At 56.0% G+C, this 22196-nt stretch overlaps 1 protein-coding gene across 1 annotated transcript in view; it reads right to left on the reverse strand.

Annotated features, from left to right (window-relative positions):
• The window catches only part of Tmprss2 (transmembrane serine protease 2), a 17258-nt gene extending 768 nt beyond the window's left edge, over positions 1 to 16490 (reverse strand). The window contains exons 1-8 of the mRNA XM_077795551.1: positions 16424 to 16490; positions 14068 to 14290; positions 9353 to 9439; positions 8551 to 8670; positions 4740 to 4866; positions 3492 to 3602; positions 634 to 677; positions 107 to 390 (exon numbers count right to left, since the gene is read on the reverse strand). Coding sequence (XP_077651677.1) covers positions 107 to 390; positions 634 to 677; positions 3492 to 3602; positions 4740 to 4866; positions 8551 to 8670; positions 9353 to 9439; positions 14068 to 14290; positions 16424 to 16438 — 1011 coding nt within the window. The 5' untranslated portion in view covers positions 16439 to 16490. The remainder of the gene's footprint in view (positions 1 to 106; positions 391 to 633; positions 678 to 3491; positions 3603 to 4739; positions 4867 to 8550; positions 8671 to 9352; positions 9440 to 14067; positions 14291 to 16423) is intronic.
• Positions 16491 to 22196: the final 5706 nt, after the last annotated feature.

The raw sequence follows: 22196 nt of genomic DNA on the forward strand, positions 1-22196 counted from the left end.
GGCGGGCGACGGGCCTCTCCTGGCCGTGTGGCAACCCCCCACCCAGAGGGCACTGAGCGCAGTCTTGCCGGGAGCCACTGATTCTGTTGGCTTTAGCTCGTCCAACGAGCGGCTGAGCCTCGGGACCAGTGCCCAGCGTCAGGGAGCAGGCCAGGCAGGCCTGCTTCGAGGGCTTAACAGAGATGTGCCGCCCAGCTGAAGCCGAGTCCCGAGGGGAAAGGGAAGGGAGCTTGGCTTCTGGGCTCTCTCCTTCCAAGGCCCAGTGGCTACCGAGCACCAGATGGCCAGGTGGTGGCACTGTCATGAACCTGCCAGGGGTGTTGGGCTCAAACCCCAGGTCTACACAGTGGCTCTCTGACGATGCCCGCTTCTCTCCCTGGCCAGGGAGCCCTAGGAAGCCTCCGGCTCAGGGGTCAGGAACAGGCCGTCAGGTTCCTGTCCACGGTGGCATGCTCTTGGACCACTGCTTAAGACAGCTCAAGTACACCCAGATTAACCACAGGGCTCTGGGCACATCCCAGCCACTCCCTCGCCCTACACTTGCTGCGTCCCCTAAAGACACAGCAGAACACTTCTGTGAAGATGCACGATGTTTCCTGCTTAGAAATACAAGATGAGCTGAGAAGTACTTACCCACGCAGCGTAAAGAAACCACTGTGTTTGAGGAGCAGCTATCACTGAAAGAGAAGGGGGAATTCTGTCACCTGATAAAGGAGGAGATGCCTGGCCCACAAATACTCAGAAATGAGATTTCCTCCCCCGGTTGTCTTTCCTGTCCCCCCAGAACTAAAGTGTCCACCCCTGAAGGCTTCAGAAAGACGACTAGATCTATAAAAGGGACAATTTTTAAAAGGGTGTCCCTGAGTCAAAGTACCAGGTCAAATCTCGGCTGTTCAATACTGAGCAAGTTCCTTAAACCTCCTGTTCCTAAATTCCTCACTGGAAAAATCACATGATCACGCAGGTTGAGCATCCCTCATTTGAAAACTGAAATCAGAAATGCTCCAAATTCGAACCTTTTCAAACAACTCCTTGGGAGCACAGTGGAAAATTCCTCGGCCTCTGACCCCATGGGATGGGTCACCGTCCAAGGCAGGCCTATCAAAACTGTCACCTCAAATCACCCTCAGCCTAGGTGCCCAAGACACAGACAACTCCATGGGTTTGGGGAGTAGACTGTGACCCTGTCCTCAAGTGGATCACTGCAGACATGCAAAGATTCCAACTGGGAAATCTGAAATGTGGATCATTGTGGTGCCAAGCTTCTCAGACAAAGGTACGCAAGGGGCAGGGCCAATCCAGCTGGCCGGGAGGGGAGGCCCGCGGAAGTGATGGTGTCCCTTTTGTTCTTGGAACCCAGGCCACCTGCTAGTGACAGGAGGCTATTCACTGGGAAACGTGCCTTCAGATGGTGGCACCGTGTGTGCCGAAGGCAATATGACCCATGCTCGGCCTGGCAGAAGGAAAGAGCCACTTGTCCAGAGTCCACGTCCTTGGTTGTGGACGACCAAGTAAGAAGGGGTACCTTCCATCCCTGTCCAATAGAGAACGGTCCCCATACACTGAGGGGCCTCAGGCCGGGACACCAGAGCTGCGCCAGCACTGACCACTGGGTGTGGGTTCCATCGGACAAAGTCTGTTTTGCAGTGACCAGACCACTCTGACGGACACGGAGCAAGACACTCACCCCTGCCACGACGTGTCTAGACGCGGCAGGGACCTTGCCCAAGGCACACACATGAGCCGGCCTGGGAGGCTGGCAGCCACAGTGTCACCGACACAGCCTGAGCCTCGTGCGTTCCAGCTCCCTGGGAGAACCGCACCAAAGGCAGCGCGTCCCCGAACCCCCACACTGCCTGGCACTGCCCCAGCCTAGAGCCGCCCAGGTGCCCGCCGGGTGCCCTGGCCACAACAGCTGTGAGGCACCAGAGAGGCCACACAGAGGCAGACTCCTGCTAGAGGGAGACGCTGCCTGAGGACCCTAAGGTCCACGGGTGCCACCACGGCCACCAGCACCTGGGAACACCGTGGTTATTCAGGGGACCTGGCAAGGAGCTACCCTGGAGACAAGCATCATGGGCGGCTCCGAGGGACCCCACCTGAGCCTGCCGGGCCGACGGGCAACACTCTAGACAATGACCTTCTCTTCTTTCCTCCAAGCCTGGCAGCCACCTTGCCAGTTCCCAGGGCTCTTGCCAAGGGACGGCAGCTTCTCCCCTCCCCTGCTCTGCCTGCCCCCGGGTGCCTGGCTTTTCCTGGCTGCCTGACTTCCGTGTAAGGGAGGAACACAAAGAACCGCCGGCATGTGCAGAGCAGGCAGCTGTGTTTGGCCCCGCTGTGTGGACAGTCCACCTGGCCTGCAGGCGCAGCCCTGCCCCGGTCCCAGGACAGCGAGGCTGCGGCAGAGGTCAGCGCCCCACCCCACCTTGGACAGAGCCACCAGCCACACACACCAGTGCCCACCTCCACACAAGGAGAAGTGGGTCACCTCGGAACTGCAGCCTAGGTGACAGCGAACCCCTGGGGACAAGTGACAGGACCTGGGGGTGAGAAACCTCATGTGCAAAGCACACTGCACCCTCCAGGATGACAAGTGTTCTGATAAGAGCAGGGGCCTGCAGGGGACTGGCAGAGGGGTGGCCAGTCCCTCCCTGCCCTCCTGGCCAGTGCAGCCGCTGTTAGTGACTGCCCTGGAGCTCCCTGCCACCCATGGCACCCACCGTGACCTGCCCAGGGTCACAGCTTAGCCTTGGGGTGCAGGAAATATTTGCTAAATGAAACTAGCCACCTGTGCCTGGCCCCAGCTGTGACGGACCTGACCCTGAGATGTTATTCTCGTGGATTCCTACCTATGGACTAAATGTGATCTGTCCCCAGACTCATCTGGAGCCTTACGTTAGTGGCATTAAGAGGGCAGGAACTTAATCCAACTATGGTGTTTAAAGATGGGGCCCTTGGAAAGTTTAGATGAGATGAGGTTGGGGTGGAACCCCAGGCTTTAAACCTGGTGGCTGTATAAGGAAGTGGAAGGAGACCCACAAGACAGGTGCTCCCCTCGTGAGGTGATGTGGCGCAAGGTGCCCTTGCCAGAGCCTGTGCCACACTGTTTGGACCTTCTACTTCTAGAGCCATGAGCCAAAATAAATCTCCAGTCTTTATAAAGTAGTCTGCCTCAAGTGTCTTGTTATAGTAACGAAAAGGTAACAAATGCATATTCCCTAGCATATGTACGTACACCTCTGGTACCTGGAGAATGAAAAAAAATCAACTACCAATAACAGGGCGGACAGCAGAGGTCACAAGCAAAATGGCAAATAAGTGTCCATCTCTTCCCAAGAACAAATCTGGAGCAGCCTGTCCTACTTAGCTCCAACCTCTTCCCAGTGTGGAACTCATCCACACCCAGAACAGCAGCTTAGAGAGATCAACTTGGGACAGTGATGCCCGGGGGTCCCCTGTCCTCATCGCCACCCTCGACAAGGGAAAAACACCTGTGGTAGAGCTTTTTATAGAGGTCGGCGGTGCCAGCACTCGCGTTCAGCTTCATGAAGCTCGCGGCACCGCTGTCGTCCGCGATCCCCCGCGTGGAATAAAAGCTGTTCCTAAAAAACAAAAGCCTACGTAAACAGCGGTCACCTCAGAAGCCGTCACAAGTCCTTGTCCCAGGCAGCACTTCCAAGCCGTCCGCCGGCAGAGGTGACGCTTTCCTGCCGGATGGGACCTCGCTCTGGAAACTGGCAGGGGACATACCCTAGGACAGCCGAGGGCCACAGGGCTCCCCGGGAAGAGAAGGTGGCCACAGAGCGCAGAGCCTTCCCCGCCCCGAGGGCCGCCCTGCCTCCCCAGGGATCCAGGTCCATGTCCTCCAAGCCCACGTTGAGAGGTGTCCCTGGGGTAAGTGTCCAGGGGAGGGGGGACCTGGAAGGGGCATGGGAGTCAAAATCCTCCCTGGCAAAGGGACTGATGCCTACTGGGGGGGGGGTACTCCTCCTGAGGGTGGCTGTTGGGGACCAACCCCAGCCTCGGTGTCACCCTCTGTCTCACAGGAGCACACTTGCCCATCCGCTTTCCCACCCGGAGCCAACTGGCCCAGGCCCTCTCCAGGTGCTGGCACCATGGGGCACCATGGTCACACTTCCGAGCCTCCAGGACATGAGCCAAAATAACCCTCTACTCTGTACAATTACCAGGCTCAGCTCTTCTGTTACAGCAGCTGAGAACACTAAGACACTGGCCATGCTGCTGAGCCCTGGCCGCGAGTCCCAGCCTGGGACACTCCCTCCTGACCAAAGCCCTCAGTGGCTCCCGGGGGCAGTGAGAGCTGCCTAGGATCCGCCAGGCCACTGCCAGCCCAGCCGTCCTGGCCCTGCTGCAGCCGGCTCCCACCTGGAGAGGCGAGCCGAGCAGACTCCGCGCAGGCTGAGCGGCTCCTCCAGAAAAGAGCCACCCGAGGCCCTCGGCCTGCACCCCTGCCCGGGCACCACGGCCCCGGGGATCATTCCTGAGTCGCAGGGTCTACAGCGGCCAGGGAGCTGAGGCGGTGGCCGTGGGCCGGGCTCACTAGACACAGGGGAGGGCGAGCTCTGGAGGCCCAGGTCCACCTCCCCATACATGGACCCGCTTCGGGAGGTGACCATGGTCTCCAGCACCTTCCCAGGAGGCGAAGACTGTCTGTCCTAAGACTCTGCCGTCGGTCACCATCTCCACGTGGGGCCGCCCCCCGGAGGCACCAGACTCACTTATAGCCCATGTCCTTGCAGGCCGCCCTGGCGAAGTGCTCATTCCAGTCATCCTGGCACACGGGGTGCCAGGCCTGCCGCTCCGGCGAGTAGACCTGGAGGATGAAGTTGGGTCCGTAGAGGCGAACTGCGTGAGAAGAGAGCTCTCCTGGGTCCCAGGCCACGGCACCGACCCAGGTGATCCCCTGCCACCCGCGTCCCGCCACCTGACCCGGGCAGCTCTCCTTGGGCACTCACGAAGGGGACCACAATTCTACGCAAGAGAACTGGACGGGGTGTTCAGACACATTCTCACATAAGTGCTCACTGCCGCACCGTCCACGACAGCCCAAAGGGGGCAGCCCAGTGTCCAGCAAGGGAGGACAGGGCAGGCCCAAAGTGTGCGGCGGACTGACATCTGCTGCAGACGGGAAGGAAGTTGTGACCCTGCCGCGGCGTGGGCGACCCTGAAGGCAGTGCCCTGCCTAAGAGGCCAGTCCCAATGGCCCAGAGATGGCCTGAGACCGCTAGGAGCCATCGCGTGGAGGAGGAGTCTAGGAAAGCCAGCCCCTCAGAGTGGGAGGAAGGAGGGCAGGGGGCGGCAGGAGCCCAGGAACCACGTTCTCCATCGATGGTGGATCCTGCAGCTGCAGATGTGTAAACACCAGTGCACTGTCCACCTCACGAAGATGATTGTGAACTACAGCTCAATAAAACTGGGCTTAAAAATAAAGAAATAAGCTGGGCGCAGTGGCCCACGCCTGTAATCCCAGTGGCTTGGGAGGCTGAGGCAGGAGGATCGAAAGATCAAAGTCAGCCTCAGCAAAAAGTGAGGGGTTAAGCAACTCAGTGAGACCCTGTCTCTAAATAAAATACAAAATAGTTTTGGGGATATGGCTCAGTGGCCCAGTGCCCCTGGGTTCAATCCCCAATGGCCCCAAAATAAATAAATAAATAAGACAGAGGGTGAAAATTAAGTGTTCTTTAAAGAACTAGCTGCCCTCTTGGTGTCCAGGCCCTGGGCTCTGCAGAGCACCCAGTGTGGCGACAAGGACCTAGCATCTAGGGGACTTGAAGTGCCTCCAGATTAATGACCTTGGCCTTGCAGTTTAAAGAAACTGGTCAGCTTTGGGGCACAGTGGAAGCCCTTCCCTGTCTGGCCCATCCCCCTGGAGTGGCACACCTGGAGCCCCGGGAGCCCTTGGTGGGGTGGAATCTCGTGAGAAGGACTGCTGGGTGGGTCGTGGGTCATCAGGAACAACCCTGAGGACAGTGCTGCATGAGACCCAGCAAGTCACGCTCCCAGTGCACAGTGAAGACGTGCCCAGTGTGGTGTCCACTCCGACGTGACACTGTTCCTCACAAACAGAAAGTGGCCATTGAGCCTCGAAGGAGACTTGGACACAGCGCTCAGTGCATGAAGCCCATCTGAAAAAGCCCTCAAGCTCCTGGGCCCGGGACATTCCGGAAGGGCAGAGCCAGAGACCAATGGGGCCAGAGCTTCCAGGGCTCCACCCCAGGGCAGCCTATTCCGGAGGACGCCACAGTGGCCAGCACGCCGCACTATGCTTCCGTGGAAACCCACATGCTATGGGGCGAGTCCTGGACTCAGTCACCACCTGCTTCCCTCTGGGCCTTCTGTGAGCCCAACGCTGCCGGGAAAACAAAGTCACGGGTTCCTTAGAAGGAACCGGACCTAACGTAGCTCCACAGGTACAGGTGGAGCTGCCCCTGCAGAGTGAGGGAGACCTGAGGGTCCTGCCTCCTGGGGGTCCCAGGCTGCTCCCTCCCCCAGCCATCCACATGCGGACCAGCGGGAGCTACAGTGGGCGAGGGAGGGGGAGCTGGACAAGCCTCCAGTTTGTCTGTTGCTCTTCCTTTTAGGAACTAGGGATTTTTCCAGCTTTACCAAGGTCTAAAGGACAAACACTGAGTGTGTTCTGGGGTGCACCGTGAGGATTGGATTCCCGTGTCTGCCATGAGAGGGTCACCAGCAGCGCTCACACCCCCATGCCCCTTGCCCCAGAGGCATGAGGGTGAGAACACGGAGACAGCCCTCTGAGCCCGTCCCAAGGGCACCACATTCGCCGCTAGCTGCAGTCGCCGCTGCCACTCTGCAGTTTCTCTTCCAGCATTCCCAGGAAGACTGGCGGGACAGCAGGGGAGAGAGCCGACCACTGCTGACACACTTACACGCGCACCTTGCACAGAAAGCTCTGTGCGTGGGGATGGGACGTCCTTCCAGGTCAGAGCCGACCCGTGGTGAGAACCGCCTGCTCTAGGAGCAGGACAGTGCAGCCGTCTCCTCCCAATGAGAAGTCCACGTGGACCTGGGAGAATGGCAGGGAGGAGCCATACACGGCAGCACGCGGAGCCCGGGCCGGCATCCCATGTCCTGCGTGTGCTGGCAGGCCTGGGGCACTGCTGCTGCGGCTGGAGCCGGGGACAGAGCCCTCCTTTCACCAAGAGCCTTCCTTCCCTCTCCTAAAGGGGGAGGAGGCAGCCCTTCTGGGGAAATGAGGCAGCACTGCACCCGCTGCAGAGCCCAGGAGACATGGCGTCGGAAGAGACCACGCCTGGATCTCCCTGCCCACTCATTCAACCCAGAACAGGAACCCGGGATCGGCAGCAAACCTTGGTGCCACGGCACCTGGAGAGGCCCACAGAGATGAGCACCGCGGGCTGGAGCTCTGACCCTCACACTCAGGCAGCCACCAACTGCCCTTGAACCCACCTCCACGAATCAACAGGAGATAGAGAGAGTCTCAGCTTAAAACCACAGTGAGATGAAACGTTGCTGCCATGAGAACAGCTGTCACCAAAGAGGAAGAAGAGGAAGATGACGGGGCCAACAGCCAGGCAAGGACAGAAGCCCTCGCTCCTACCTGCGTGAGCGCCAACAGGAAGGGCCACGGGGAAGCTGCTGGGCACCTCGAAAGAGCATCGGCAGAACTACTCTGTGACCCAGGGCCCAGGTCCAGGGGAGAGACGGCCACACCTCCGTCCAGCACTGCCCTGTGCACCACGCCCACACGTGCAACCTGCCCACGTCCACCGGGAGATGGACGGGTAAAGAACTCGGCAGGCCCCACGCAGCCTTGAGGGAAGGGCAGCCGGCTGTGCGAGATGCCAGTGCAAGAAGCCACACCTGTTCTCACTTGTGCAGGGGTGAGGAAGTCGGGCTCAGGGGAGCAGAATGCACAGTGACGGTGGCCACAGGCTGGGGCAGGGGGGGACGCTGGCCAAGGGAGACGCGGCCTCTATTAGACAGGAGGAGCCCCTTGGAGAGCTCTAGGGGGCAACCTGGCAACTCGGCTGGCAGAAGGTCGTGTGTTTGAGAATCACTGAGAGCAGATCTTCAGAGATCTCCCCGCAAAAAAGGTGAGTACCCCACAAGGTGATGCCATGGGGTGGCCTGGGCAGCCATTCTGCGGGTGTCCCTACGCCACAGCAGCCCACTGCACACCATGAATGTGGCACGGCTTTAACTTGTTAATCGACAGACCAACAATGGAAAATGAAGCAAACCCAAGTGCTCACGTGTGACAAAAGACGTTAAAGGCAGCTTGTCTTAAAGCCACACAGTGACCCCCAACTTCACATTTTAAGCAGCTTCTGGGCTTTCCACTGTGGCCCTTGGCCTTCGTCTGCGAGCACAGGGGTTTGAAGGCAGTCTCGCGGGCCCTGCCATGGACCTCCCACCCTGCTGTGTGACGCTGGGCCACAAGGACAGCCCTTCTGAGGCCAGGCTCATCCTCAAGACGGGGACAGAGCTGGCTGGTCACCCCTGGCCCAGGCAGAGCTGCCGCTTCCCAGGGCCAGAGCCGCTCACCACACTGGTTCTCGTCCTCGCCGTTGGGGCAGTGCGCGATGCCATCACACCAGAAGAAGGGGCTGACGCACGTCCCCGAGGAGCCACACTCCATCTCGTACGCGGAGCACTTGTTCTCCACTAGCAGAGGAAACAGAGGCGGGAAGGAGACCGTCAGCTGAGGACCAAGGGGACCTCATGGAGCCCAGAGGAGCGCCATCATCCACCCTGGAGCCCGTGAATAAAAAAAAAAAAAATAGCTCCCCTGATTTTTAGTAAGTAGGGAATGTGTCCTTGTCACCAGCATGCACCAATGGAATTATGGCTGGATAGGGCGTGTCCACAAGGCCAATAGGAAGCCTCCCAGGGGACTTCAGGGACCCACAGAGCCCCCCATGTCTCCACTGCCCCAGGGTAAAGGCAGAGACAGACACCCTGCTGCCCGCGGTGCAGGGCGGGAGCAGCCACCGTTACCCAGTGAACATAGTGACCAGGGTTGGCCCCAAGGAGGGGGCCAGCTGTGCTCACAGAGCTGGTGCCACCTTGCTCTGGCAAATTCTAACTGTTCCTCCTGTGGTGTGTCCAAACCACAGAAATGGCCCGGGATTGCTGTGACCCACAGGCTAAGAGGAAGCCCACAGCCAGGTGGGACCCATGAGATGGGCTGCTCCCAGGACCAAACCATGAGAAGGAAGGTCCAGGCCCCAGTCTCGGAGGGGCCTTGAGGCCTCCCCAGCCCAGGCAGCAGGGTCACCCTGTGCCCAGGACTGCAGGAGCCATGGCTGAGAGGTGGCAGCCGGCCCAGGGGGCTCTCTGAACTTACAGAACTTCCAGGCCAGGACAGCAGCTATCACAGTGACCACAAGGAAGGTCCCGAGGACAAGAGTGACACACAGGACTTTCCTGGCCCCTGCAGGAAAGAGAAAGCAGGACACCTGGTGAGCACTGGCCCTCCCCCTCCCCCAGCACGTCCCAGTCCTGACGCTCCTCCACCAGCACCAGGGCCACGTGGAGCCTGCCAGGCCCTCCCTCGAGCCGGAGTGGCTCAAGGTGACAGTACACTGGACACACGGACCTGCCCGCCGTCTGGCCGGGCCTCATTCGCCTTAAATGCACTCCGAACACCTTCAGCAGCCTACGGCTGGCCGAAACCACGTGACCCAAAGCCCATTTCTAATGGAACATTGAACATCCCGTGCAATTTACTGAACCCTGGGCAGGGCACAGCAGACGGCTTCACAGGTTTACCTTCCCACCGTCATACGATCAAAAACCAAAGTTGGACCGAGCTCAGTCAGGGCCGCCTGACCACCCGAGGAGGGAGCCCTGTTTCCTCAGGAGCCCCACACGTGCCGGCAAGCTTCCTGCCACTAAGAGACACTCCCAGCCTAAGAAATGGTGGGTTTATACACTTAAAAATGTGAGTTGACGTTGGAAGAACAATGTGTCTCGGGGCCTGGCTCCTTCCATAGCAAGAAACGTCCTGCTTTTTGGAGAGCAGAACCTCTGGTGAATGAAGCCCACCCAGCCTTAAAAACTCTGCTCCCTAAAAAGGGTCTTCAACTAGGCCAATGATGAATGGGAAAAACAGAGAGGAAAAGACCTCATTTCAGTAATGAGGAGCCTGAGCCAAGTGACAGTGTCCCCCACTGTCATGGCCCCAGGAGAGGCACCCAGGGCAGAGGAACTGGTCTTCCCCAAGGCTGTTTGGAGAGCTGATCACGTGCACCACCTCTCCCACTAGACAGCTTCCTGCTGCCTGTGGCTTCTTATGTTGCAGTTCATTAAATTTAAATGGAATTAAATAAAAGTATGTAACTCCAAGCACTTAGTAGTCACAGTGGCCAGTGGCTACCATACTGGACAGGGCGGGCATAGAACATCCCCATCACCACTGAAAGTGCCCATCACACAGCACCAGCTTACACCCTTGGGCGAAAGGGCAGAATACAGGCCCACTGCAGCTAAGAATAAAGTCATTTGAAGAAGGTCACCAGTTTACTCTGGACAAAACAAAAAGAGGGCATTTTTTGTCAGAGGTGTGAACCAAAGTTTGCTTCAGAGTTTGGAACAGCCGGGCTCAGTGGCGCACGCCTGTAATCCCAGGGACTCCGAAGCTGAGGCAGGAGGATCATGAGTTTAAGGCCAACCTCAGCAATTTAGCGAGGCCCTAAGCAATTCAGTGGGAACCTATCTCTAAATAAAATATAAACAGGGCTGGAAATGTGGTTCAGTGGGTTAAGCACTTCTGACACCAAAAAAAAAATCCTAACATAGTGCCAAATACCATGAAAGCACCCTGCCTCCAGACATCTGTCCCTTATGCTGGGCTAAGGAGGGTGCCCAGCCGGTCACCTCCAGCAGTTCCCATGCGGCATGCAACCTCAGACTCTGGAGCTCCCAGAAGCTTTCTTTGAAAGAAAGGAAGAGAGGTGGGGGAGATTTGATGAGAAGGTATCTATTTATTCATTCATTCATTCATTCATTCCTTTTGGTGCCAGGGATTGAACCCAAGGGCACTTAACCACTGAGCCAAATCCCCAGCCCTCTTTTATTTTTTATTTTGAGACAGGGTCTTACTAAGTTGCTTAGAGACTCACCAAGTTGCTGAGGCTGGCTTCAAACCTTCCATCCTCCCGCCTCATCCTCCCAAGCTGCTAGGATTATAGGCGTGTGCCACCGTGCCCAGCAAGAAGGCATTTAAGCAGACCCTGCCGGGCTGGTCAGGCGGTGTCCCCTGCTGCCCTCACCTATATGCTCCTGGGCTTCCAAAAGTCAGTCAGAGCAAGAAATTAAGGTTTTGGAGTTGGAGAGCCAGAGAGGCCCACCTGCTGGGGTCAAAGCCACTCCTCCCTTCTCCTCACCACATCCTGCGGATTCTCCAAAGGCTCTCAGGCAGTAACAGACTTAAGAACTCCCTGAGGATCTCGTCCACAGTCACCAGAATTTCTGATTCACATCTGGGAAGTTGCACTCCTCACAGGTACGGCCCAAGCCGCTGGCCTGAGAACTGTGCCCAAGCAAAGATCTAATCAAAATCTGGCTAAAGGTGGCAGGGTAGAGCCCAAAGGAAGTTCACAGGAGAAATTCCAAATGGCCTCTTGGACCCATGACCAAGAACACTCCTCTCCTTGGATGACTCCCCTGAATGCCATTGTATCCAAGATAAAATAACTTGCTGAGGCTGGGGGTGTCGCTCAGTGGTAGTGGCTGCCCAGCAGGCACGAAAACAAGGCCCTGGCTTTCATCCCTGGTCTGGTGAGTTAGGGTCATCACACCAGGCGTCTTTCACCTCCCAGTGAGGGTGGCAATGTGCCAGGTCTCCCCGGGGACCCGAGCACAGTCGGAAGCCTCAGCTTTACCTCTGGATGGGGATCTGCCCCAGTGCGAGGTCAGCTAGACTCGCCTCGGTCCTGGTTTGCAAAGGCTGCTGCGGAAGGGTTCGCTGGACCTACCATTCACCTGCATTAATCATTATCGAGTGGCCTGTGGCTGGCCCTGCCCTGCAGCTTCCAGAGTCAACTATTTGCATCACAGGATTGTTGACCTTTGATTTTCCAAACAGTCTTTCAGATGTATACGTGCTGCTGTGCCAATGGAAACTCGTATGGCTGCTGCTAGAACAATACATGTGTGTGTGTGTGTGTGTGTGTGTGTGTGTGTGTGTGTGGTGCTGGGGACTGAACCCAGGGCCTTGTGCATGTGAGGCAAGTACTCTACTAGCTGAGCTCTCTATCCTCAGCCCAAAAAACCAAAAACAAAGTTCTATGTTCTCCAGATGGGGTACTTCTGGGTTATTACTTAAATCACTTGGAAAATAGTCTCAAAGCTGAAGATGACACTTACAAAATGTATATCATCTCTTGTGTTATATGTACTCACATTTCTTTAAAATAAAACCAAGGTGAGTTCAATAAATAATAAGTAAAAATTTTAAAGGAAGAAAATTACCTTGCCTGCACAAGGCCCTGGGTTCAGTCCCCAGCACCACAAAAAGAAAAAAAGAAAAAAAATTACTAAATTATTTTTGAGTTTATGGAGCACAGTTTCTATAAATACATACACGTAAAGAGGTAACCTGCTCCAGTCCCTTTCTGTCACCCCCTGGGTTCTCCCTTGGAAAGTGAGAGTATTTGGCTAGGGGGACCAGGGGCCCTCTGCCTTCCTGGCTGACCACTGTTGGTGTGAGACCACCTTTGGAGGTGCTGACCTCACCCGCAGCCCGATGGCTTGTGTGTGTCTGTGTGTGTTACTGGGGGTCGCACCAGGGACAGGGCCTCCGTAAGTGGCCCAGGCTGGGCTTGAACTCATGATCCTCCTGCCTCAGCTCCCAAGTAGCTGGGGTCACAAGCATGTGCCCCTTGACCCTTGACAGTCAGCAGGTTCGACCGAGGTCCCCAGGCCTCTTCACCCTGGCTTCCTTCCAACCCCCACGACGGACACCCAAGCCTGGGCACTGTCCACCTCGGCACAACTGACACTGTGGCCTGGTGGCCTTTCTCTTGGGGACCCTCGTACCCACCGCAGGTGTTCAGGAGCAGCATGGGCACCAACCCTCGATGCCAGTAGTGTCCCCTCCCTACTTTAACGACCCAAACTCTGCAACACTGTCAACTGCCTCTGAGGGCCAAAGTCACCCCTGTTTGAGAACCACTGGTCTCGACATACCCAACCCCCTCCAGAAGACCTCGGGCAGCGACAGACATTGCTGTGGGCAGAGGGGCACAGGGTAGGCGTGGTAGGGGAGGGATGCCAGGCTGAACAGGGCAGAGCTGGAGGGAAGGAAAGACACAGGGTGAGGGGTGACTGAGGCCAGCGGGGGGCAGAGTGACAGCTCTGGACCGGAGCTGGAAGGCCTGGGAGGGCAGGCAGGGCTCCCTGAACTGAAGGGGGTGGTGTTGCCCCTGATCCTGTGCAGGTGGCATGGAAGTCCATCCTTTATCTCCCTTTCACTCTGCATTCTGTACAGACAGGGATGCCTACGCCAAGACCAGAAACAGGCTCCACCCAAAAGCTTCCCAGCAGAGCTTCCTCTGCACTGTCCAGCTGGGCAGGCTCCAGCCCGAGGTCCAGGAGGGAAAGGTGAGGAGAGACGCCAGACACTGAAATGGCAGGGCAGAGAAGATGGCCCGCCGCCCCACCCCCCTCTGCCCTCCGCCCCTGGGCACTGGGGCTTCAGGCCAGGAAAGGAGGTGGGGTGTGGTGCAGCTCCTGCTCACCCCCCACCCACCCCCAGGTCGCCTTCCCTGAACACCAAGTCACAGGGCGTCTTGACCTTGACCTGCTGTGCGGCAAGTCCCACCCTGGGGAGCCACCATTTTCTCAAAACAACACATCAATAAACCTGAGGCCAGAATCCACGAGAAGCTGGTTGGGAAAGACCCCCGAGGCAGAGCCCGGGGCGGCGGTGGTGGTCTCTCAGGTGGCAGGGAGACCTGGAGTGCGCAGCACTGAGCGGCAGGACAGGGAAAGGCGGGTGGCCGGTGGTGGAGGCGTGACAGCCTGCTAAATGGCAGAAAAATACAAAAAGGGTCCTACTTGTGGTACACACTGTCCCCGGAGGGGGCTTGGGCTGCCGGTAGATGCCAGGTGTCGAAGTGTGCGTGGGGACCCTGGAGGTGTACTGGGGCACCGGGGACGGGTAGTACTGAGCTGGATACGCAGCGTAGACATTGGGAGCCACGGCCGGCTGCGATGGGTAGAGGGCTTCGGGTTGGTATCCGTGGTTTTCATAGTAAGGCCCGACGCTCGGGGACGGCCCCTGAACAAGTGAAAAGAAAAATGACATAAAGCTGTCACTGATCCTAAAGGGCTGAGTACACGCCTCAGGCCCCAGTCCCAGGGCCCTGCAAGGCCACGCAGACATGCCCGGTGTCTATGATTATACCAGTTTACTTAGAAAACCAGATGCCAATTCCAAACTAACCATTCTCAGCTGTCAACGTTGTTTTGTTTACTATTTATTTTGCAATAAAGAAAAGGTGGCTGACATTTACAGAAAAAATGTACAGAAGTGTGGGATTAGAACCCATGGGACCCACATCCTCGACCTGTGATTCCTCGGGGCCTCTCCTTGAGCCCGGAGCTGCGACATTAGGAACCAGTGATAATCATCTTCGGCTTAATCATCTTGGGTTTGAGAGCTCGCCTGCTGCCAGGCCTCGGGACCCATCACCTCTTTGAAACCTGGGCACCAAGCCGGGGGGCGGGGGGGGCAGGGCACAAGCTCCACTCTGCACACCCCTTGCAGAACAGGGTCAGAGTGGACAGAGCTGCCCAGAGGCAGCCTCTGCTGGTGACTCTGGGGCTCCTCTCCTGCCCTCCCCTCCTGCAGAGCTGCCCCCTTCCTACCACCTCCCCAGGCAGCCTAGAGCTGCACCGCACCCTCCAGCCGCCCTGCAGCAGAAGCTCTGGTGCTGGTGTGCACATGCACAAATGCCAAGGAACAGCCCAGACACACCACGAGTTTCTGGCTCCTTCCTTCAGCTGGTGTCTCTCTTCTCAGAAAAACTTCTGTTCCCCTGTCCCCACTTCAAAGCCACCTCCTCAAGACCCACCTCACACAGGGCACACGGGACCCCACAGCCTGCTTCTCCTCTTCCTTCAACTCCCTCTAGTGCTGATGGCTGGGCCTCTCCTTGGATGCCACCTTTGTCCTCTTGTCTGTCTCCCAAGGTCCCCAACTCCTGCCCCTTGTCACTTTGGGCCACAGAATAGCAGAGGGGTTGTCCTCCAAGGACAGGTGTCCTCAGCAGAGGCCACTGAAGGCTTAGGATTTTAAATGGGGCCTTCAGGGAACGTGAGTGTGAGCACAGGAGCAGATGCCACTCCCAGTTAACCTGCGCTTAATACCCACTAAAGCCACCTACAAAGGTCCAAAGATTGCTACTCCACCGGAGCAGTGACAGAGATGGAGAGACAGGCCATCCCTAACCTAAATACGGGCACCAGAGGCATGGAAATCAGCCAAGAGCAGCTGGCCTCAGCCCCAACCATTGAACATGCCACTCCACCCAGGGGGGTGCATGTCACCAAGCACTTAGTCCAGGAGGATTCCAGTGCATTGGTTCTGACACTAAAAAGGGATCCAATAAAAAAGTAAATACCAGTAACCAGGAGCCAATAAAGGGGGATAGACCAATAAAGGTATATTTCCCTAGAGAATTCAGATTTTTTTTTTTTTTTTGGTACCAGGGATGGAACCCAGGGGCACTTAACCACGGAGCCACATCCCCAGCCCTTTTTTATATTTTATTTAGAGACAGGGTCTCACTGATTTGCTTAGATCTCGCTAAATTGCTGAGGCTGGCTTTGAACTGGTGATCCTCCTGCATCAGCCTCACAAGCTACTGGGATTACAGGAGTGCACTACCGCACCTGGCTCAGAAAAATATTTCCACTAACCATAATGTCTTTGCTAAATGCACTTATTTCAGGCATAATAGGAACCCGTGAGATCTGCTGAGAACAGAGACCGGTGAAGAGTTTCCCAGGGCCAGGAGAGAGACAGTCCACCCAGCACCTCACTCCTACACAAGTGTCTCTGGGGCACCAGGAAGCTCTCTTCCCAGGACTCACCTGCTGGCCCACCCTGCTCACCTGTCTACACACCTGGCGCCCCCCCCCCCCAACCAATTGTGAAGGCAGGAAGTGGGGAGGTCAAAGCCAGGGTGCGCACCTGGGCTCCTACCAGCAGCAAAGGCTTTCCAGACCCCTCTGGCAACTCTGGGCTCTGCCCCAACTCAGCCTTTCTAGACAAGGCCTTGAAAGCCCTGCACACAGCCACGGGGGCCCACAGGCAGCCCTGAAAAGCACTGACCCACACCTGCTCTTGGGAATAACAGGAGGAGTGAGGACCAGGAAAGGGCCAGAGAGGTAATGATTAACCACTTACTGAGTTTAAAGCCATCCTGATTTTATCAACAGCATTGGGTAAGGGTAGGCATCTGGATCGTTCAAGACGACCTGGAAGAAAAAATTACAAGACTGTAATGCCTCCATACAGGTTAGTTTTCAGAAGATAAATCTAGAAAAAACTGGAAGACTCTGGCAAAAGGAACCTCCTGCCAGAACAAACTGAAGTTCTGCCCATTGACCTTGATCCCTGACCTTCACCGGCCTCTTCTGCACCTCTCCAAACACAGCAAGTGGATGCAGAGGCTCAAGGAACCAGGGTCCCCCTCTGGGATGTGGACATGCCCTTGGGGCCAGCGGGTGCAGGGCAGGCAAGCAGCTTAACACTGCAGCCCAGAAAGGGTGACCTTGAAGAGGGAGGGACAGACTGAAGGACCCAGAGGGAAGGCCTCTCAGGCCTCCAAGCCCTACTGAACTCACATGGCTCCCTGCAGGGGACCATGACCTTCCCCTCATGTCACACCTACCCAAAGGAGAACAGTGGAATAAAAACAGGTAGGAATCACCACAAGGAAACTTCTAGAGCCATCAAGACCAGCAGAGGTTAGGGCAGACCCAGGAGGAGAAGACCCCGGCAGCTCCTGGCAGAGTCACTTCCGGAGGTGCTGGTGACTGAACCTGGCTGAAATCTCAGTGCCTCCTCCCCACACCGTTAGGTCGTGGGTTCAGTGCAGACTTGTGGGCACTTCCCGTGTCAGGCATGGCACCCACCAAGGGACAGGGGTGCAATCAGCTCCACCCTCCTGCAGGACACCCATGGGTGCCTGCCTGGGGCCAGCTGCCATGGAGCAGGTGGTCCCGACTAGTGCCACAGGCAGGCCACGTCTGATGTCTCTAAGTAAGTGACAGAGGCCCTCCCAAGTTTTAATAAGCAGATCCGTCTAACAGCTTCCACTAACACATCCACTCCGGTCGGTTACTGCCCCAGATCAAAAAAGAAAGAAACTGGAAGCTAACTAATTTGACCAAGTTCAAGATTAGTGTAGGTGAGAGAAAGCTATGGTCATTTCATGTGTAGCCTTGAGATGCCGTCAGCATAAAATTCTCTATTCTCCTTCAGTCTCATTGACACAGATTCTTTGCCTAAACCACCTTTACCAGGCTCCCAAACTCCAGTGCACTTCCCGGTAAAATGTGGTTTTAGCCGAGAACCCTGCTAAGTCAGGCTATCAGGAACCCCCACCTTGGATACCATCACCCTGGACACCAGAGCGCTTTCTTATCCTCCACACCCCAGAGGGTGTCTGGTCAGCTGGGCCTGCCTCCAGCAAGAAGCCTGTCGGGTCAGTTCAGCCAGAACCCCGCTCACCTGAAGTCTCGTCTCCTCTTAGTGACTTTCCTGCTAGGATCCTGTCTGCTTCTGGGCTGTAAGTTCCCACTTCCCCTTGTGCTGGGAAAGAACCCAATGCCCCCCCTCCCCCACTACAAGGCCCCTGCCCTTCCCCTGCTCTACTGAAGTGTCCTGAATCAAGCCCTCCTCGTCCTGATTTGACGAAGATCCTAAATCACTTTCTCTTAACATCCTGTTCAGTGAGGGCTTTTCTCTACTCTCCAGCTGGGCAAGATGGCCAGAGAATATTCTATGAAACCATCTTTGGGATCATCCTTCAGTAAGACAGTGCTCTGAATGAGGGTACAGGAGCCTGGAGCAGGTCTGGGCTTTGCTGGCCACATCAGAGGCTGAATGCTTTCACCTATAAGAGCCTGGCACTGGGTAGATACACAAACAGTGCAGGTGGCTCGTGTAGGTAGCCCATGACCTCTGGGACTAGACTCTCTGGATCCAAACCTAGCTCAGCCCCTCTCTAGCTATGAACTGGAGCAAGCTAGTTCATGGTCCTATACCTTGGTTCTCTCCCCTGCAAGTTAGGTGAGAGCAGTACCTACGGCACAGTAGTTGGGTCCCTGAGAAGTTCACACTAACCAGTTAGTGTGCTACATCAGTCTTTGTTAAAAATGACCACAGAGCCGGTGTAGTTGCACACGCCTGTAATCCCAGCAGCTTGGGAAGCTGAGGCAGGAGGATCACAGGTTCAAAGTCAACCTCAGCAATTCAACAAGGACTTTAGTAACTTAGCAAGACCCTGTCTCAACATAAAATAAAAAAGGGGGCTGGGGATGTGGCCCAGTGGTAAAGCACCCCTGGGTTCAATCTCCAGTACAAAAGAAAAAAAAAACAAACAAACTGCTATTTTGTGGCATTTAGAATTTGCTTTTGATAAGTATCCCAAGCTAGTGGGTGACACAAAGCCCACCCAGTCTCAATTCACTGGAGCCAAATGCAGTGGACATCACTGCCTTCCCATCTCCTGGGCAAATCACCATCTGATCATCAAACAAGAAAAAAGAAAGACCGAGACCTCTGATGGATGAAAATAGGAGAGTCACTTCGAACAGGTCACAGCAAAAATGCACCAGCTCACTTATTTACTCTACATGAAGGGCCAGATCTTGTCAAGAGTAGCAAAATGTTTTTCAAGATTAAAAAGATAAAGTCAAGCCCTTCCTGGGTATGAGCAGAGAAAATCGGCGAAGGTGCAGGCTGCAGCACGGAAGGCTTTTCAACAGGTGGGCTGTCGCTTCAGCACGCCTGCCGAGTCCCCGAGGTGGAGGACCCTGAGGCTCCGGGCACCATGACCAGTCCTGCACCCCTGCCTAGGAAGCAGAATGAACTCAGCCCTTGCTAAGGTTCCTTTCAAAACAGTCCTGCCTAAGCAAACACGCGCCCCGCTCTGGTTTCTCGGCTCCCCGGCAGCCCCGCCCGCCCGCTGGGCTGTCTCGCCAGTTCTGGGATTGGTTGAAGTTTCAGGAAATGAGAATCTGATCGCGCTGGCGGCTTTCCCAGTTTAGGAGTCCTGTGAAAGGAAGGTGAGTCAATGCCCCAAATCCACACTTGCTATTCATCAGCGATCCCTAACAGTGGGAGAAGGAAGCCGGGAAAGGAAGGAACACTGGGAGCCAAGTGGTCTCATTAAAGCCACAGGACACAGAACAAGGGGAGAATCCTACCTCACCCAGGGATCCTGCCACCCAGGACACTGGAGCCAGCAGCGTGAAGTGCGCCCGGCTCGGTTTGGCCACGGTGGACTTTGGAATAGAAGACCAGAGCGCTACCCGCCACCTCCTGAGGGTAGCCCTGTTCCCGCTACAGAGAAGTGGATCTGAAAGGGAGCGAGCTTCCCAGCTTCCCGAGAGACCCAGGGGGCTGCATCCATCCGCTCACCCTCAGAACGGGCTCCATTTCCACAGCCGCAGGAGGCAGGAGATTACAAATCGCATGAACCCGTTTCTGAAAGGAGCAGGATACACCCCAGGTGACAAGAGACAACCTGTTTAGCAGTCTTTCCTTCATTTGAAAGACAAGGACCATTGTTCCCTATTCTGGAAAGCCAGCTCTCAGGAGCACTTTGGGAAATTCTCCTTTAAGTGCAAGAGAGCACATGAGGACAAAGGTCCCGACCCCCTCCTCGCTGGCAGCCAGTCCAGTGCCTCCCAATCAAGCAGCTGCCCTCCTGCTGCTCAGACCCACTGCAGTGTCCCTTCAGGGAGCCGAGGCACCTGCAGCACCTCTGCCCCACCTCGCACCTGGACAGTGCTGCCAGGATCCGACCTGCACCCCACGGCAGGCCAAAGCTGTTTCTAAAGGAGAACAGGTTTGTCTTATAGTTCCCGTCCTCTGCAGAGTTAGGAGCACATTTGCTGGAGATTTATTTTGAAAACCACCCAAAGCAAATGCAATCAGGTCCATGGGTGCTGACTTGGACCCAGGGTCAGGGGTGGTCCCTACAGATAAGATCACTACCCTCGCTACACGCCACCCAGCACCTGTGCCAGCACAAGTCCCCACAGTGTGCTGGGTACTGCTCAAGTTGCTGGAGGTGTGAGGGGTGCCACATCAACAGACACTCCACAGCCAATGAACAAATATGGAAGAGAATCCCTTATATCAAAACCGAGGCACTAAAATCACACCCAAGATGCTCTCTGCTCTGGGATGTCCAGCTAGCGGGAGGCTGGGCAACAGCGGTGGGATTCAGTAACAGTCAGCATGAACCCACGTGAGCACAGACGGAGCACGTACAGCGGCTGACAAGGAATTCTACGGATGGAGGGCAAGTGAGGTGTTGGGAAGAGGCTGCCTGCACCATCGAGTTTCCCTCTACGAAGGCCCCATTGTCCTAAGGAGGCTACAGGCTTTTTAGAGTGGGTATCAGGTCTGGTCCTCTTTTAAAAAAGCTAGTTTTATACCATTCAAAGAACATGTTCGAATATCTTTGAGATCCAAAGGCTAAATGAATATGGTGACATTGAGCACAGTGAGATGGGGAGCCAGCACCTGGACATCACCAGCCTCCAAGCCAGGGACCTCAGGGGGTCCACAGTGTCTGTGTGCGCAAGAGCTGTGTGTGGGACTAACAGGACAGGTGGGTCTCCAGGCCACTCCAAGAGGAGGTGTCCAGGCCACCAGCCCAGGTAAAAGAACATGCCCAAGTCCATCTGCATGACGGGGATGATAACTGAACAGGGTGTGGTAAGGATTAAGTGGCAAAGCCATCCCTGGATCAACGTGGGAGGAGCCACGGTGACAACATGAGGGTCATCCTCCATAACCAAGGATCTGCTAAAGCAGAAGGGACTTAATGTAGTCTCTGTTCCTCCAAGGCCCTACCAGGATCAATGGTCAGGATAGTCCCCAAAGCAGCACTGACTCCATTTGGGGAAACCAAGTTTCCAACAGTTGTAAAGCTCAAGGACTGTGGCTACCTGGGAAAGAACAGAATTCCACAAACCTGGAAACATGGACCCAAGACTAGCAGGTCATGTCTCTAGCATATTCTTGAACAGAACTGGGCTTCAGCTGCAAGGCCAGATGCGATGACCTTCTCAAGTTGCTCCTGGGCAGGCATGGTGGTACATGCTGGGCCTGTAATCCCGCTACTTGGGAGGTTAAGGCAAGAGGATCTTGAGTATGAGGCCAGCCTAAACAACATGGTGAGACCCCATCTCAAAAAACAAGTAAACAAAATAAGCTAGAGTTGCCCCAACCTGTTATAAATGTATTACCACCAGTAGACTTGAACTTGTCACCACGCAGCTCCGTGGACAGAATTCTGCAGAACAATCTCCAAAACACCTCCTGTGTCCAAGGACAGGTCTGGGGCTGACCCCAAGGCTGCATCACTGTGAGCTCAAATCTGCACCCTTCCTTCCAGGGTGGCCTCTTGGGAAGCAATGGCCTTAGAGGAAGTTTGACACAGGGCCTCAAATCTCAGGCAAACAAGCAATAATAAAGCCCAGCTCCTCTCATCCGCCAGACGAGTGGTCACTTGTAAACATGCCAACACAGTCTGTTCCGCCACAGGGGCCTCTCCTCAGTCCCACCAGAGCTCCCGAATCTCCCACCTCCACTGCCCTCACCTGAACGTCCAAGGCCACAAGCACCGAGCGCCCTTGGAGCACTTCATCCCCCTTTCTACACCTCTGTCCCCCGCCCCTCCTGACCACCCCCTGGTGCCTGAGGTCTCAACTGTGGACACAGTGCCAAGAGTTCCCATCCCTTCCCCAGACTCGCCTCAGTTAAGAGCAGAGGGCACGCCTTTGGGTCACCTGCCCTCTTCAAAGTCCACACTGTGCACTTTGTGCCTAGACCCTGCCCAGAAAGCCATCCTCCCAGGAGGCCTCTGCAGACCACTGAGAAGTCTTCCACATGCCACGGTCCTGCTCCTGCCAGTGCCCACAGACCACTGGAAAAG

This window comes from Urocitellus parryii, chromosome 2 (assembly GCF_045843805.1).
Source record: "Urocitellus parryii isolate mUroPar1 chromosome 2, mUroPar1.hap1, whole genome shotgun sequence".
In the NCBI taxonomy this organism is placed as follows: domain Eukaryota; kingdom Metazoa; phylum Chordata; class Mammalia; order Rodentia; family Sciuridae; genus Urocitellus; species Urocitellus parryii.